The 13991-nt window shown below is 39.7% G+C and overlaps 1 protein-coding gene across 7 annotated transcripts in view; it reads right to left on the bottom strand.

The window, feature by feature from the left end:
* The window catches only part of FAT1 (FAT atypical cadherin 1), a 123489-nt gene that overhangs the window by 64451 nt on the left and 45047 nt on the right, over window positions 1-13991 (bottom strand). For all 7 annotated transcript variants that reach the window (XM_054566134.1, XM_054566138.1, XM_054566136.1 and 4 more), the window contains exon 3: window positions 1035-1349. In XM_054566134.1, the coding sequence (XP_054422109.1) occupies window positions 1035-1349 (315 nt within the window). The remainder of the gene's footprint in view (window positions 1-1034; window positions 1350-13991) is intronic.

The raw sequence follows: 13991 nt of genomic DNA, 5'->3' as shown, positions 1-13991 counted from the left end.
TTGGCATATATCATACAGAGAACCCAGGAACTGAGCACACAGGCCAGCTCCCCTAGGACAGAGAAAGAGCTAAGAAGCGGAAACATGGCAGAGGTATGTAAAGCACAGCACACCCCCTTCTTCGGGATTCCTGATGAGAGTCCACAGGAAAGTACTGCGTCACTGACACAGCTGGGCTCAAAGGCCAGTGATCTACTTGATAAGAAGCAAAATCCTACAAATAAATCGTTCTTTTTTTAACTCTAATCAGGAAATCGAAGAGCGCAAGTCTACATTCTCACAGCGCACAGAGGAGGGCTGACTTTCACTACGCAAGAGCGAGCTAGGTTGGATCCCTTGTTTTTTGCTAAATAATAATAATAATAATAATAATAATAAACTGAGGACTAAGAAAAAAGTAGATGCATTATTCAATATAAAAGAACAAATATTAGAAGTTTTTAAGGATTTGGGAGTCAAGAAGCCACATAAGCAAGGGTCAGACACTGAGAAGATAAAACAGAGGGAAATCTTGAGCTACCAGTTCAAGAAAGTAACTGCTCCCAAATCTGCAAATAGTTTAATCTTGTTCCCTACTGACTGCAGCGCCTCAGCACTGCTCTTTTCAAAAGTTCCAAACAATGTAACAACAACGACAACAACAAAAAACCACCTGTGAACTGTGGAATAAACTCTTGATATTCTTCATAAAAAGTAACTGAGAAAATTGCAATACTTAACAGCAGAATTTGCAGTAGGTTTAAGATAATATCACTAAGTTAGGAGCTCCTACTGAAACAACCACCTTTGCTTTTTAACCTGCATGTAAAACTCTACGAGTAAGCAAAATCATAAAATAGCTTTACAAAAGCAACTTCAAAGAGAAACAAACTTGGGTTAAATTTTCACCTGGCAAAAGACTTACTTTGAGTAACTCAAGAGGAAAACAATTTATTAAAAACTAAAGAAAAGTGGAAAATTAATTTTAAATCCCCCCCTGCCCCAACCAGGAAAGGACAAATGAGAACATTTCATGGAACACTACTGACACGTACCTGTTTTGGGATGTATCGAGAAGAACCCTTGTGGATTTCCACTTGTGATTTTGTACGTCAGCTTGTCACTGGAGCTAGAATCTGGATCAAATGCCTCAATTTGCACCACCGATACATCCTTGGGAGAATTTTCCATGATTTCTGGATAATACACGGGCTCTGATGTCTGCGGAGCGTTGTCATTGACATCCTCCACCTCGATGTAGATCTCTGTAAACGAGGACAGAGGCACGACGCCCTGATCGGTGGCATAGACCGTGAGCCAGTAGTGGGAGGCGGACTCACGATCCAGTCGGTCGGAAGTCTCGATGACACCTGGAGAGAAAGACGACAAATATGAACGGGTATGTCAACAGTAACCAAAACTGCCACGCTGATAAAGTGCCAGCCTACAGAACCACTCTGATCTGAGGGCTGACGTGTCACACCCGTGTGATCTTGAGCAGCTTAGCCAATCTCTAAGCCTCCGTTTCCTTTCCTATAAAATGGAGCTAATGACAGCATGTTCCTCAGAGGTGGATTAAACAAACTCACATGCACATAATGATCACACCAGGACTTGGCACATGACACTGGCTGTTAAAGTATTTGTTGTCATGATTTGTATTAGGTGTAAGGTACTATGTGAAGCACTTTACAACTATCTCATTTAATTCTCAAAACCACCCAATGAGGTGGATGGGTAGTAAGAGATTATCTAGTGGCCGAATACTTTGCTTCGCTAAGGATGAACTTCATGGTTGGTTAAGGTTTGTTGACTTTTCTGGATGTCAGTCGAGGAGCCCCCGACGAGACCAGAGCCACGGCGCAGACCTGAGTCCTGCCAGGCTGGCTCCCCGGCTCCCTGTGCTGCATCACGGGACCCCTCCTAGAGTTCAGAGAAAGAAGCTGGAGCAAATGCCTCTCCACAGCTCTGTGTGCTAGGCACACCCGTTATAGTGGCTGAGAGACTCGGAGTACAGCCTTTCAAAGTCCAGAATAAGGGACCGCCTGGGTCTCTTACGTATTCCGGCCTTCTGTTTCTTTTAATTGCCTTGAACAAATGACGAGACAACCAGAGTGCTAAAAATACAGAGTCTCCCACTTACACCATAAGCTCCAAAAAGGGAGCGGCCACATGTTTCTCAAATCCTAGTATACCCAGCGCCTTACCCAAAGCCCAGTGAATTCCTTAAATGAACAGAATTGAATACACTGTCATAACTGGAGCTGACACACACACACACACACACAAAAATCTTCAATTAGAATCCAAACTAGACACATACTTCATTAAGTCAACTAGTAAAACATGGAGTTATATAATCACCAAGAAGAGGGTGCGCATACCGTTTTGGCCCAGCCACTGAAACGAACTGAAACCTCGATCCCAGAATTAACTTCCACTCAGGGTGAACAGTGGAAATACCCATTTCTCTTGGGCAAACCCCACCTTTGTAGCCAAAGGTCTACTCATGTTCTTTGGCTTTCCCAGAATATATCACAGCATTTGCTCTTGTGCATTAACCATTCCAACCTGGTGCTACTTTTAGGGGTTGACGCCGAGGTCCAACTTGGACTTTGGAACCCTACAATCCTTGAATCACTGAAATTTCCTATTTAATGCATTTCTGTTTTGAAGGTTGGCTAAGAATTAACAAAGCAATAGTAATTATAATGCTGCTGAATAACAATAAACATTTTATGATTATTTCACATTTTATTATTTAGTGAAGTTTGTTACTTGTAAGTTCTAAACTTTTTTGGAAGTGTTCGATATTATCCAATATGCAAAGTTAATGAGATTTTCCTCATATGAACTACCTCACATAAGCACATATTTAAATTTATAAGTGGATCTATAATACTAATCACAGAAATACAAAATAAAGGCTCAGAACTCTTATATAAAAAGGAGCCAACTGGTCTCCCTATGCAGCAAAGACAACTGTCAGATAAACTCAAACACATTTTCCTTTTTCTCTCTAGTCCAAACAGCCTATGCACTCTACTCACTAAATTAGTAAAACAGTATGTTTTAGCTTGAAAGAAGAGTACTCTTAGTAACCAACAGAAAATCATTGTTCCCAGTTTCGCTTTTTCATGCCTCTCACCAAATGATACAAAGTGGTCATGGAATACCAGGATGTTCGACCAGGGCGTTCTGCTCCTAGGGTTCCATAGTAACAAATGAAAGCACATTCGCTTCTCTTGAGTTCTGCCATGGCATTAAAATGTAACGTAATTCATCTGGCAGGTGAAGTATTATTAGAAAATTTCCAGAAGACGGGTGCATGGTGCTTGTCTTCACCTCTTTGGTGTCCTAATCCTTGAACAGGTTGTGCTGCTATTCACTTTTTAAAACTGTGTCCTTCTAACTGTGATTTGTAGGCACTTAATGACAACAGTAATTATGGAAACAAATGTGTTCAGTTCACTGAATGCCAAGCACGAGGAGAACTGTCTTACAGGAATCATTGTATTTATCCCTGTCTCCGACCTCCCTGTGTATGCGCTGTTATTATCCCTGTATCAAGGATGCAAAGGATCTCAGGTGGAAAGAGATGAGGCACTTTGCCAGGGTCACAGTAAATGGCAGACTGGAGTTCAGACACCGTGAATCTCTGGCTTTGGTGCCAGCAACATTCCATCAGTCCTATTGTTCCTGTGACAAAAGCGTAGTGCTCAAAATTCAATGTGAAAACTCTGAAGAGGCAAGCTGAACCTGATAGTCTGTCCGTTTTTTAACATGTCGGTGTTCAGAAGGGGTGTATTAAATGTTTGTTCATAATGATGGTTTTCTCTAGTGTCTGGGTGGAAGGGAAAAATAGAAAATCAAAGTATATTATGAGGTTGAAACCACAGGCAAAGTCAGCTATTTATTTTCTATCAGGTTCCACCTTGAGTCTGGTCTGGGAGTGTCCAGGCAGCGCGGGGTAGGGGTGGGACCCGGCTTCCCCTCCCTCCTACGGCCCTTCCCCCCAACCAGCATGACCGTCGGGGAGCAGCCAAGCCCTCTCTGCCTGACCCCCTAGGCAGGTCAGGAAGGGGAGTTTCTGAGTCCCAGGTAATCTCCAGATATTAATAAAGGTTCAAAGTGAGAGAGCAAAGTGGCTCTACTTAAATATGGAAGGAAACAAAGACTGCATTAACTAGCAATGTAAATATTAGCTATGCATAACTGAGATGCTCAGAGGATCATGTTTTTCATTAATTCATGGACTATATTTTTCAATATGACACATGGATTGCACTAAGATGGTTATGTTTTGATGTATTTTAATGACTACATCCTTATAACAGAAAAAACAAACAAAATTATTTAATACAGCTTTTGGGTAACTACAAGGTAAATTTCTGACTGCCAAAGGGGAAGGAGGGCATACTGTATAATCTCTTCTAACCCAAATACTCAAATTCATATTAACACAAGTATATTTACTGTATTTATAATAATTTAGTAATACAAATATTTGCTGTACGCCAAGGACTTCCCTAGGTGCTTTACCTGCAATAAATGATTTAAAGAACACGAAAGCTTCAGGATGCTCATCCCAGCTTTACAAATGGGGAAGCAGGAGCTTAGATAAAGCAATCACCTCGCCCGGGCTTCAGAATCGACGCAACAAAGCCATGGTCAAAGCTGCTTGGTAGAACTGGGACCTGAACCGACAGTCCAACTCCAGGACACAGGCTCCTCCCCGTCAGGCCCGACTGTCATGAGCCACAGCCTCACTGTGACCCACCCCACAGCACCTTGGATGCTGGGGGCCTTGGGAGCGGGGGCTGCAGTGGTGGGGGAGGCTGCAAGGAGTTTTCAGCTGAGGAGATCAGGACACTAAAGGAGAGAGATCCAAGGCCAGTGCTGGGCCATGAGGTTCAGGGCCAGGCGCCTAACTGCAGATTCTAATTCTAAGCACTACACTAAACGCTTGAAGTAGGTGCGGAAAGAACATATGTATACAAGGTTATTCTGCATTCTGCTTTTTAATCTGTGTGTTCAGTCGCAAGCTCCATCCCCCCACGGCCCCCAGGCACAGGCGGGAGCCCTATGCTGGATTCCAGGAAGAGCACCGGAGTCCGGGGAAGGCTAGAAGCAGTCGAGATCACCTGCGAAGGAAAGACCCGTAGACCGAAGCTCAGCAGCTCACAATCGAGAGCGGCAGACTGGCAAGAAATCCTCGGGGCAACTCTCGTTTTCAAATAAAGTTGAAATGATTCGCCCAACTTCCGGAAACTAAACACAGACTTCAGACACCAGGGCGAGGCACCTGCTTAATCAGGGGCTCACCAGGATCCTAACCGTTCTTCACAGGGGCCCTGGTTTCTGGGAGGACCGGCATACCAACGGTCTAGGTTTCCCACCAGGCGCAGCTTTATTCTCTCGGTCACTTTACATCCTTACTCCTGCACCTGTGCTCCCAGTCCTTTCTAGGCCACAACGAGCATGCACAGATGGGCCGCTTCAGTAACTTCAGCGGTGGCCTTAGTTGACAGAAGAGAAACAAATTTTCAAAACTGCATTATGAAGACTTCTGGTTAGTACCTTTAATATAGAACAATGATAACGAGACTCCTAGCCATCGTCGGAAGGGAATCAGTCAACCCGCTGTGATGATTCTTAAAACTCTACCTCCTTTCTATTATACTCAATCCATGATCAGTTACCATTCAACTTTCAGTAAGTACTTTTTTTGCACATTGGGTCATAAATTCACTTTTCCTGAAACAGTTCTCTAAGGAATCAATAAAAACTATACATATTTAACCTCTAGTTTAATATGTCTTTCTCTTTAACACATACCCACAATAACACTATATCTTATCTGGCACATATATACATTCATATACAAACTCTGTGGTCTCTTTCTTACCTTCAAATATATCTCTGCCATTGCTGTTGCTATTTTTTGTTTGCTTTTTCACTTTCTGAAACAATAGGATGCAACTAAGTAACAAGTGAGCCTAGGCTTAAGAGTTTCAATGCAGTAAGAGAGAAAGGCAGTGAGGAGAGAGCAGAAAGGACCCCTTTCTTATCCCAGTGCTACAGCGCCCAGCAGCAGGCAGGGTGGGGATGCTGCTGAGTCATTCTATACATTGTATATTTTGAGCACAGAAAGCAAGTCACACAAGCTTGTTACATGAACTCCCCAACCATGTTATAAGGAATCATGTCTTTGCTTTAATGAAACATTACACAAGTAAATGCCTAGCTTTCCAAACTCAAGAATACAATGAAGACATTCTCAGGAAAAGTTGTTAATAAGGGGGGAAAAAAAACGGAAAGAAGCTGAAACTTGAAGCTATTAAGTAAAAATGTTTATCATTCCAAACATACTCTCTAGGATTCCAAAACCACCACCAGATGTCACTATGGAAATTGATACTAAACGTGAATATAATGGAAAAGCTAGAGAGAAGGAAGAATGAAATTGTCAAAAGAGCTTGCCCCATGTAGCTGAAAATGCAGCTCACAACAACATTTCTTTCTAGAAGGGTGCCTTCATGTTCCTATATTTAGTTAAACAGGTATTGATGCCATCTTTTTATAGACTGATTAGTCAAAGGTTATAGGGTACAAAATTAGGTGTTCAACTAAGTGGTCAAAAGTAAATAAAGGCTTCAAGGAATAACTAATTTCTACTCCCCACCACTGATGGCCAGTGCTGCTGTGAGCTCGAATTGTCCTTGAACAGGAAAACCCAGCACCCCCTCCCACTGAAGGGTACAAGCAAGATGCTTTCAACATAGTAATTTCTAGGGCAAAAATAAAAGTTTTATGTGGCCACTTGTCTGCCAAGAATAATTTAACTGACTCAAATTTCCATGGCCACAGGACACCTTTATTCCTGGAATTTTCCTGTTTTCTTTGTTTAATAGGCCTTGGCCGCCTATCAAATCTTCATGCCAAAGCTTTCAACAAAATGTGGCTTTTGAGGTTCTTCATTTACTCCAACCCAAAATACTTATAATCAGCAGTGACTGGCAACACAGATTTCCTATAAACCCTGCCCACCTTTCTGATACACCATCGTCAGAGAGAGAGAGTGAGAGACTTCCTCCTCCCCGCCCCCCGCTTCTCTGGAACCAAGCCTAAGGTAGCAATTGTATGGAAGACTTCTTTGGTCAATCACAAGATAAACCTGGATGTGAAATATAATTTCTGATAGGATTTCCCTGTCAGCAACAAGGAACTCGCTGCTCTTGACTCTCCAGTCCCACGGTTCCATCATAAGCAGAATAACTCTTTTGGAAATAAGTGTTTCCCAAATATGGAAGATCAAAGATATTTTCTACCTACTATGGTTCTGCAATTAATCCATAAATGGCTTTTCAAAATTTTTTTCCGATAATTACAGAAAAAAAAATCATTACGTCCCACATGGTTATGTTAAATATTAATCAATGATAAGACATTCTTTCTTACTTGAAATTAAATTTAAAAAGTAAACTATCAGCTCCCTGCTGAAATGCAAACCCTGGGAAGGCATGGGTTTATTGCCTGCTTTGTTCAGGGGCTGGTAAGCACGTGTGGAACAAAGGATATTCACCAAAAACCAAGTGTGAGAAATGGTCACAGCCAAGGGGATCCTAAGGAAACATGATCACTGAATGGAATGCAGGATCCTCAATGGGATCCAGGACCCGAAAAAGCACATTATGTAAACACTGAAGAAACCTGAGTAAACTGCGGGCGTCCGTTAATAAGAAGGTATCGATGTCAGTTCATTAGTTATAACAAATAGACAAATTAATGCAATCTAACAACAGAGGAAACTGGGCAAGGGGTGGGAGGTGTATGGGAACTCTGTGCCATTTCTGTGATCTTCCTGTATCTACTTAATTTTTCTAAAAGGATATATATCCATCAGAGCTCAGGATATGTAGATTAATTTGTTTCCTTCAAGTGATAAAATGTTTTTGAATTTCTCATTTTTATTAAATATTAGATTTGACTGACAATGTTGTTAATGTTTCGACATCTTAATAATACCGTGATAGATCCTAATATGTACATACAAAGTCTTATCTGTTTGGGCTTAAGATTTAAATAGCAACCCAATTATTTTTATATAGACATATATTTACATTTTGACTTCTAAATTTACTACAAATTTAACAAAGACTTCCCATTTGTTTTGCCTTCATAATATTCATGTGCAAAAAGTGGTAAGTTTCTTGAAATATAAAAGTGAGATTTCTGAAATGTAAGCCCTCTTTAAAATGAATACATTAATTTGACATGGAGTATTATCTAATATATTGAAAACAATTCTTTAGGAAACACAAGTATAATAAAACATAATATAAATATATAATATATATTTAATGCTCCTGCCTGTTTCTGCCATTAGTTGGCAAAACTGTGTTGCTACCGTTGACTAACATAGAGGAACAAATAAGATAGGAGTCTGTGTTATCCAGGCCACTTAGAAAATGACATGGAAGAAATGCTTTCACTACTAAAATAAAAGCTTTATCCTACCTTTCACCTTGAGTATACAAAATATTATTATTTCTTTTGCTGGTGTTGATAAGGAAAACACAGTCATGTTTAACGGTTTATTTTACGGAGAAAAATTCTCTGCCAATAAAAAAGCAGTACTTCCAAAATTAGAATGATATATACAATTATTTTTTTTAAACGCCTGACATATATTTCATTCAATGTTTAAAAGCTTGAGACCACGAACTTATGGTAAATATCCTATGCTCTTGGTAAGTTTTAAGAAGATCAAACTATGTAAAATAAAGTCAACTAAGAAGCACCCCTCGTGGGCTAAGCAAACGGCTAGGCAGCCTCCTTATACACTGCACAGCTGAACAGCCCCTCTCTGCCCTCCTACAGCGAAAAGCAGAGTACACTGTGTTGTACAATCCTCTTTGCCGTTTAACTGAAGATTGTCACCATGAGCCAACCTTTCCAAACCAAGGACTCGCCATGAGTGCCATTCAGGGAGAGTCACTTGTGGCTGGGAATGCAGCAAACTCAGCAAAATGATGAGGTGACGATACTACTACCAACAGCAAACGCAAACATGGAGCTCGCGTTGTGCCAGACATGCCTTGACGCCCCTCTCACATGTGAACTCGTTTACCCTTCACAGCAACTCTAAGAATACGATCGTTCCTGTTTCACAACTGGGAAGGTAGTTCAACGACTTGCCCAAAGTCACACCCGGTGCGTCCCCAGCGGCCTGGGCCTTAGCCCTGAAGAGGCCGCCCCTCCGGACTGCGACGCTCTACCACCTCCGAGGCTCCAGCTGCGCCTTCTAACTGCAGAGAATCCTTAGAGCGACTGAACACGACCTGCGCTTTCTGGAGGAAAAGTCCTGGCTTCAGTGGAATGCACAAAATGTTAAGACCAGATGGAAAAAACTGGTTTTGTTGTTCCCCCGACATCTGGGGATCTGGGTAAAGTATGTGATGCTGCAAAACCCTTATTGTTCTGTGCCGTTAGGACATAACGCACATTCCACAGTATCATAATGGGACCTATGATACAGCTTTAAAAAAAGATTTGTGTATTAATCACATGGAAGAATGTCATTGATATATAAACTGAGTGAAAAATGTCAACCTTTATAAAAGGATACAAAGTACCATTTCATAATTTAAGAACCACTCAAATACATGGAGAGGGGAAAAAAGGTCTAGAATAAACAAGGTGATGAAGGGACAATTGTAGACCCAATAAACTAAGTATTTTAATTGGTAAATTTCTATGACAATGAATTTTAAGCCATATTTAAAATGCATACAATAAAAAGGCAAATAAAACCTAAGTATCATCAGTCCCTCAGAAGTTTTGTTAGTATAACCCTCCTGTTTTATTTTCCTTTTATATCTGATACAGCTCCATATGCAAGTATTTATATCTTCCATTTCCAACTATTTATTTCATTTACTCTGAGTAGATATAGAATAACATATTCTGACAGCTTCAACAATTTCATATTCCAAAAGTAATCATGTATGAAACTACTTATAAAGTGTTAGGTCTAAGAAATTCTATAATTAATTATAATACCCAGAATTAGGTCACAAGTTAATCATTAAAAGTGTTTTTATATAGCAACTGTCAATCTGTTGTGTCACTATCCTGAGTGCCAATTTAAATCATTTTAATTAAAATGTAGATCTGTCAACTCTTTCGATTAAAATTGTTGCAATAATTTAAAAATTCGCTAAGGAAGCTTTTTGACATGCAAACTTACTAGGACTTAACATTAATTAAGTTTATAATCAGGTTTTAAGCATATGTTTCCAGTCCAGGGATTTCCTTAGCTTTGTAAAAAGTCACTCCCAGGGCAAGAGCTGCTAAACCATGTTTTCAGCTTTGTTGAGAAATGATTCCAAGTTCTGATTTCTATGTCAGAATCGTTACTATTATTAATGAGGGCTTTCACGGATAAGCTCTCTTAAAGAGGATCATCCTTGGGTATCAAAAATATCATTCGAACACGTATTAACTGGATAAAACTACATACACAAGATAGCCTTTGGAGGCATTAAAATTAAAAGGAACCATTTCACATGTCAATGGCAATGTTTGTAGCAGTTTGTTTTATCTTTTAGAAGCTACTTTTCCTACCCTGTATTTACTGGACACACAGTAACACTCAGTAAATGCTGCATGTATGCCATATGGTTTAATCCTCACAATTACTGTGTAAACTCTGTGGTCTTTCCCCATTTTCTGTATGTGACTGCAGAGGTTTACAGCTGAAAAGTCACTGGTCTAAAGTCATCTACTCAGCATTGTAACAGTAGTAAATTAATCAGTAAATTAATTATTGCATTCCCTTGCAGGTCAGCCACCTGAGCACTTCACATTTACTAATTCATTTAAGACTCAAAAGTTAAGTAACTTTTTGCCTTAAGTTACCGCAGCAGTTACAGAGAAGCAAGTGGCGGATTAGCTCCAGAGCCCACCAGGACGCTCAGTTCGTCTTGCTGCTTGGGCTCGGGCGGCAGAGCATAAGTCAGCAGCCGTGTCTGACTCTCAAGTCCTGGTTCTTCCCTTGCAAGCCCATGAATAAATCTACCATGGGTGATGGGGAAAAAAACCAAACCCATCAAAGTCCACCAGCACTGGCCCACGGTGGAAGAATGACATGACTAACTGCCGAGGCCAACGAGCTGTGGGCCAAAGAGATCCCTGGACGGAGTTCCAGAATCCAGGTGGCCACACCCATTCAGAATGAGAAAGGGAACAGGATACACAGGAAAAAAGAACCTGCCCCCAATTATCCTATATTCAGGAGGTTGGCGTATTTATCATGCCATACTGCTAATGTAAAAACGCAGTCTAAATTACGTTACGTGGAACGTGAACAGGCCCACGGCATTATACAACTCTGAATTCACTGTGAGACCATCGTAACTGAGCTGTGAACGCAGTTACTGTGATTCGCTTGCAGGATGAGGCTCAGTGGCAGGTCCAGAGTTCTAAATCTCAAGCCAGTTGTGGAAGTTCTGTGTCAGATAAAATTAATGTCTTACAGGATATCACTCTTTAAAAAAGAAATCTGCTGACTTTTTAATCTAGTCCCCTTAAATAGTTAAAATAACAGATTTAAAAAAAAAAACAAAAAACCTGTACCCCATATTATCCTTTTCATCAAAGAAAAAAAATATTTAGTAGCCTGGATCTTTCTAGAAATTAACCTGGAACCTGGTATTATTGATTTGTGCCCTGTTTAATTCATTCAACAAGCACATGGTTCCTACTCTCTGTGAGGTATGAGACAAAGTGCTAAAGAATCCAAGAAAGTAAAACAGAATCTGGTGGGAAAGAGAGTTAAATAAAGAATAATTTATTCCCTGGAGCCACAGGGAAAGAAGGAAAAGAAAGCACACCTGTTTCAGAAGGGCAGAATAGTATTTTAACAGTCAGCTACCTTACTAATTATTTCCCATTTATGTTATAAATATCTTACACGAAAGTCAAATAAACCCTTCTTAGGTTATAAATCTCTGCTTGAATTGTATGATGCAACTCTAAAAATTCCATGTTGTGAGAAAAGATAGGGAGATGTGTCTATACACTAAAAATGTTGGGTTATAGGGATGAATGAAACTTTTTCTTTTTTGTGCCAATATTTTCTAATTTTCTACAGGAAATACATATGCATTGCATAAAACTATTTTTTTAACCCCACATGTACAAAGGATTAATCCAAAGTGTATTAACAGATGTTGAGAAATTTCAGAAATGTAAAAGCAACCTTTAAAGGTTAAGAAGTGCCTTCCAGGTTTCTATAAGCTGAGCAACAACTGCCTAAAACATTTGTATTGCAAAGTATGTTCTAGCATGAAGACAAGGCGCTATTCAATGATTAAAATGTCAGTTGAAATGACTAAGCCTCATGCCAAACTCCTTAAAGCACTCCCTTGCTAAAGAAGGAATGGAATGAGATTCCTCCTGCTACAGTCCAGCATTACACTGGTCACTGTGTAAACACAGCTCTTTCCAAGAGACAGTTGTCTCCAGAGTCCCAGAATGTACACGCTGGTGGAAGAGCAGGTTGGCCTTTTTCTAAGACTTGTTTAGGCTTCTACAAAACACATTCTAAATCCAGAAAACTGCAAGTAGTACTTCTTTTTCTTAAAATAAAACCTAAGACCCACATGCAGTTCAGCTATGCAAAAAAGGAAGGTGTGTGTTTACATGAACCAAATACCAGTTGAAGCAAATAAAAATCCCATTTATTTGGTGGTAGCTGTGGTAATGAACCTGTATAAATTCTCCCGTGTCCCATCTACTCCCAAGTGGCACTTTTCTTTACCTTTTGGTCAAATGACAAATACAAACTGGTTTCTCGATTACATTCTATTTGGACCATAAAGGAGTTTTTAAATTTTAAAAATCCAAACTGTTTTACAAATTGAAAAGGTATCATTTAGAGATAATATTCAATTACTTTTAATAATCAATTTGCTGTCAAACCCGACACCTGTAAGAACTCAGAAACTTAAGTGAGAATGACCTAGTTATGACTAGATTCACTGGCACTAACAATTTAGGAGAAACTTCAGGCACACCCAGTTTCATGCTAACAAACACTTCAAATTAAATCAAACACCTACAAATAATGACCTACACGCACTGCAAGATTTGATTATTTAAACCTTACTGAGAACCTTCGTTAGGGTAAACATCAATTTGTAAATACATGTAATCCCTTAATTTACCTGTTTTCTAAATTCATCTTTTCTTAAACGAAGAAAGGTGTGAGTGACAAACTTAACTACAGTTCAAAATTATTAATTTGATATATTTTTTAACATCACCAATGGCAGGGCACACCTCTACTTAATCAGCGGATTCTGAAACTAGAGAGAAACAATCAAGACAGAACAAGGCTGGCAAATCCGGAGTGTACTTAGAGTCAGAGCAACCACAGCCAAGGCTTCTAGGCAGGACTGTGATGCACACGTAGGAATCACATCATCTGCACCATGTGAAGCAAAGAGGACACGTTTCGTGGAACACGTACTTAGAAACACTGAATTAAGGCGCCTGGAGAAAGATGCTCGCTAATTTATCAGTTTAGGGAACACGGAGACATAATTCCTGAGATAGTAAGAAGCTATATAAAGAACAGATGAGTGAGTCTCAACTGTCACGTGTCGACATTAAAAAACTAAAGCGAAGGATTGAGTTAGGAAAAAATTAAACACACAGAATAGATAACTTCAACAGTTCTTATGTTATCTTTGTTCTTAAGTCTCTCTATTGAGGACAGTGTTGTTCTTTAATAAAATTGTTTTCTGACAGAGTAATAATAAACATTTCATGAAAAAGTGAAATTTTTTCTTCTCTAATCTTCCTAACCATTTATAAAATAAGGTGATAATAGAAGATACACAACATGAAAATAAACACAGGGACATCATGCAGCCATATATATTACAAAAGTGTACACAATCAAGTTCTCTACTAAAAATTTATTCAAAAGTGCACAACAGTTA

The sequence above is a fragment of the Pteronotus mesoamericanus genome, unplaced genomic scaffold (assembly GCF_021234165.1).
Source record: "Pteronotus mesoamericanus isolate MK-2021 breed Mesoamerican mustached bat unplaced genomic scaffold, CSHL_Meso_final contig_169, whole genome shotgun sequence".
Classification (NCBI taxonomy): domain Eukaryota; kingdom Metazoa; phylum Chordata; class Mammalia; order Chiroptera; family Mormoopidae; genus Pteronotus; species Pteronotus mesoamericanus.
The sequence above is the reverse complement of the archived record's forward strand: the minus strand, read 5'-3'. Positions and strand labels throughout refer to the sequence as shown.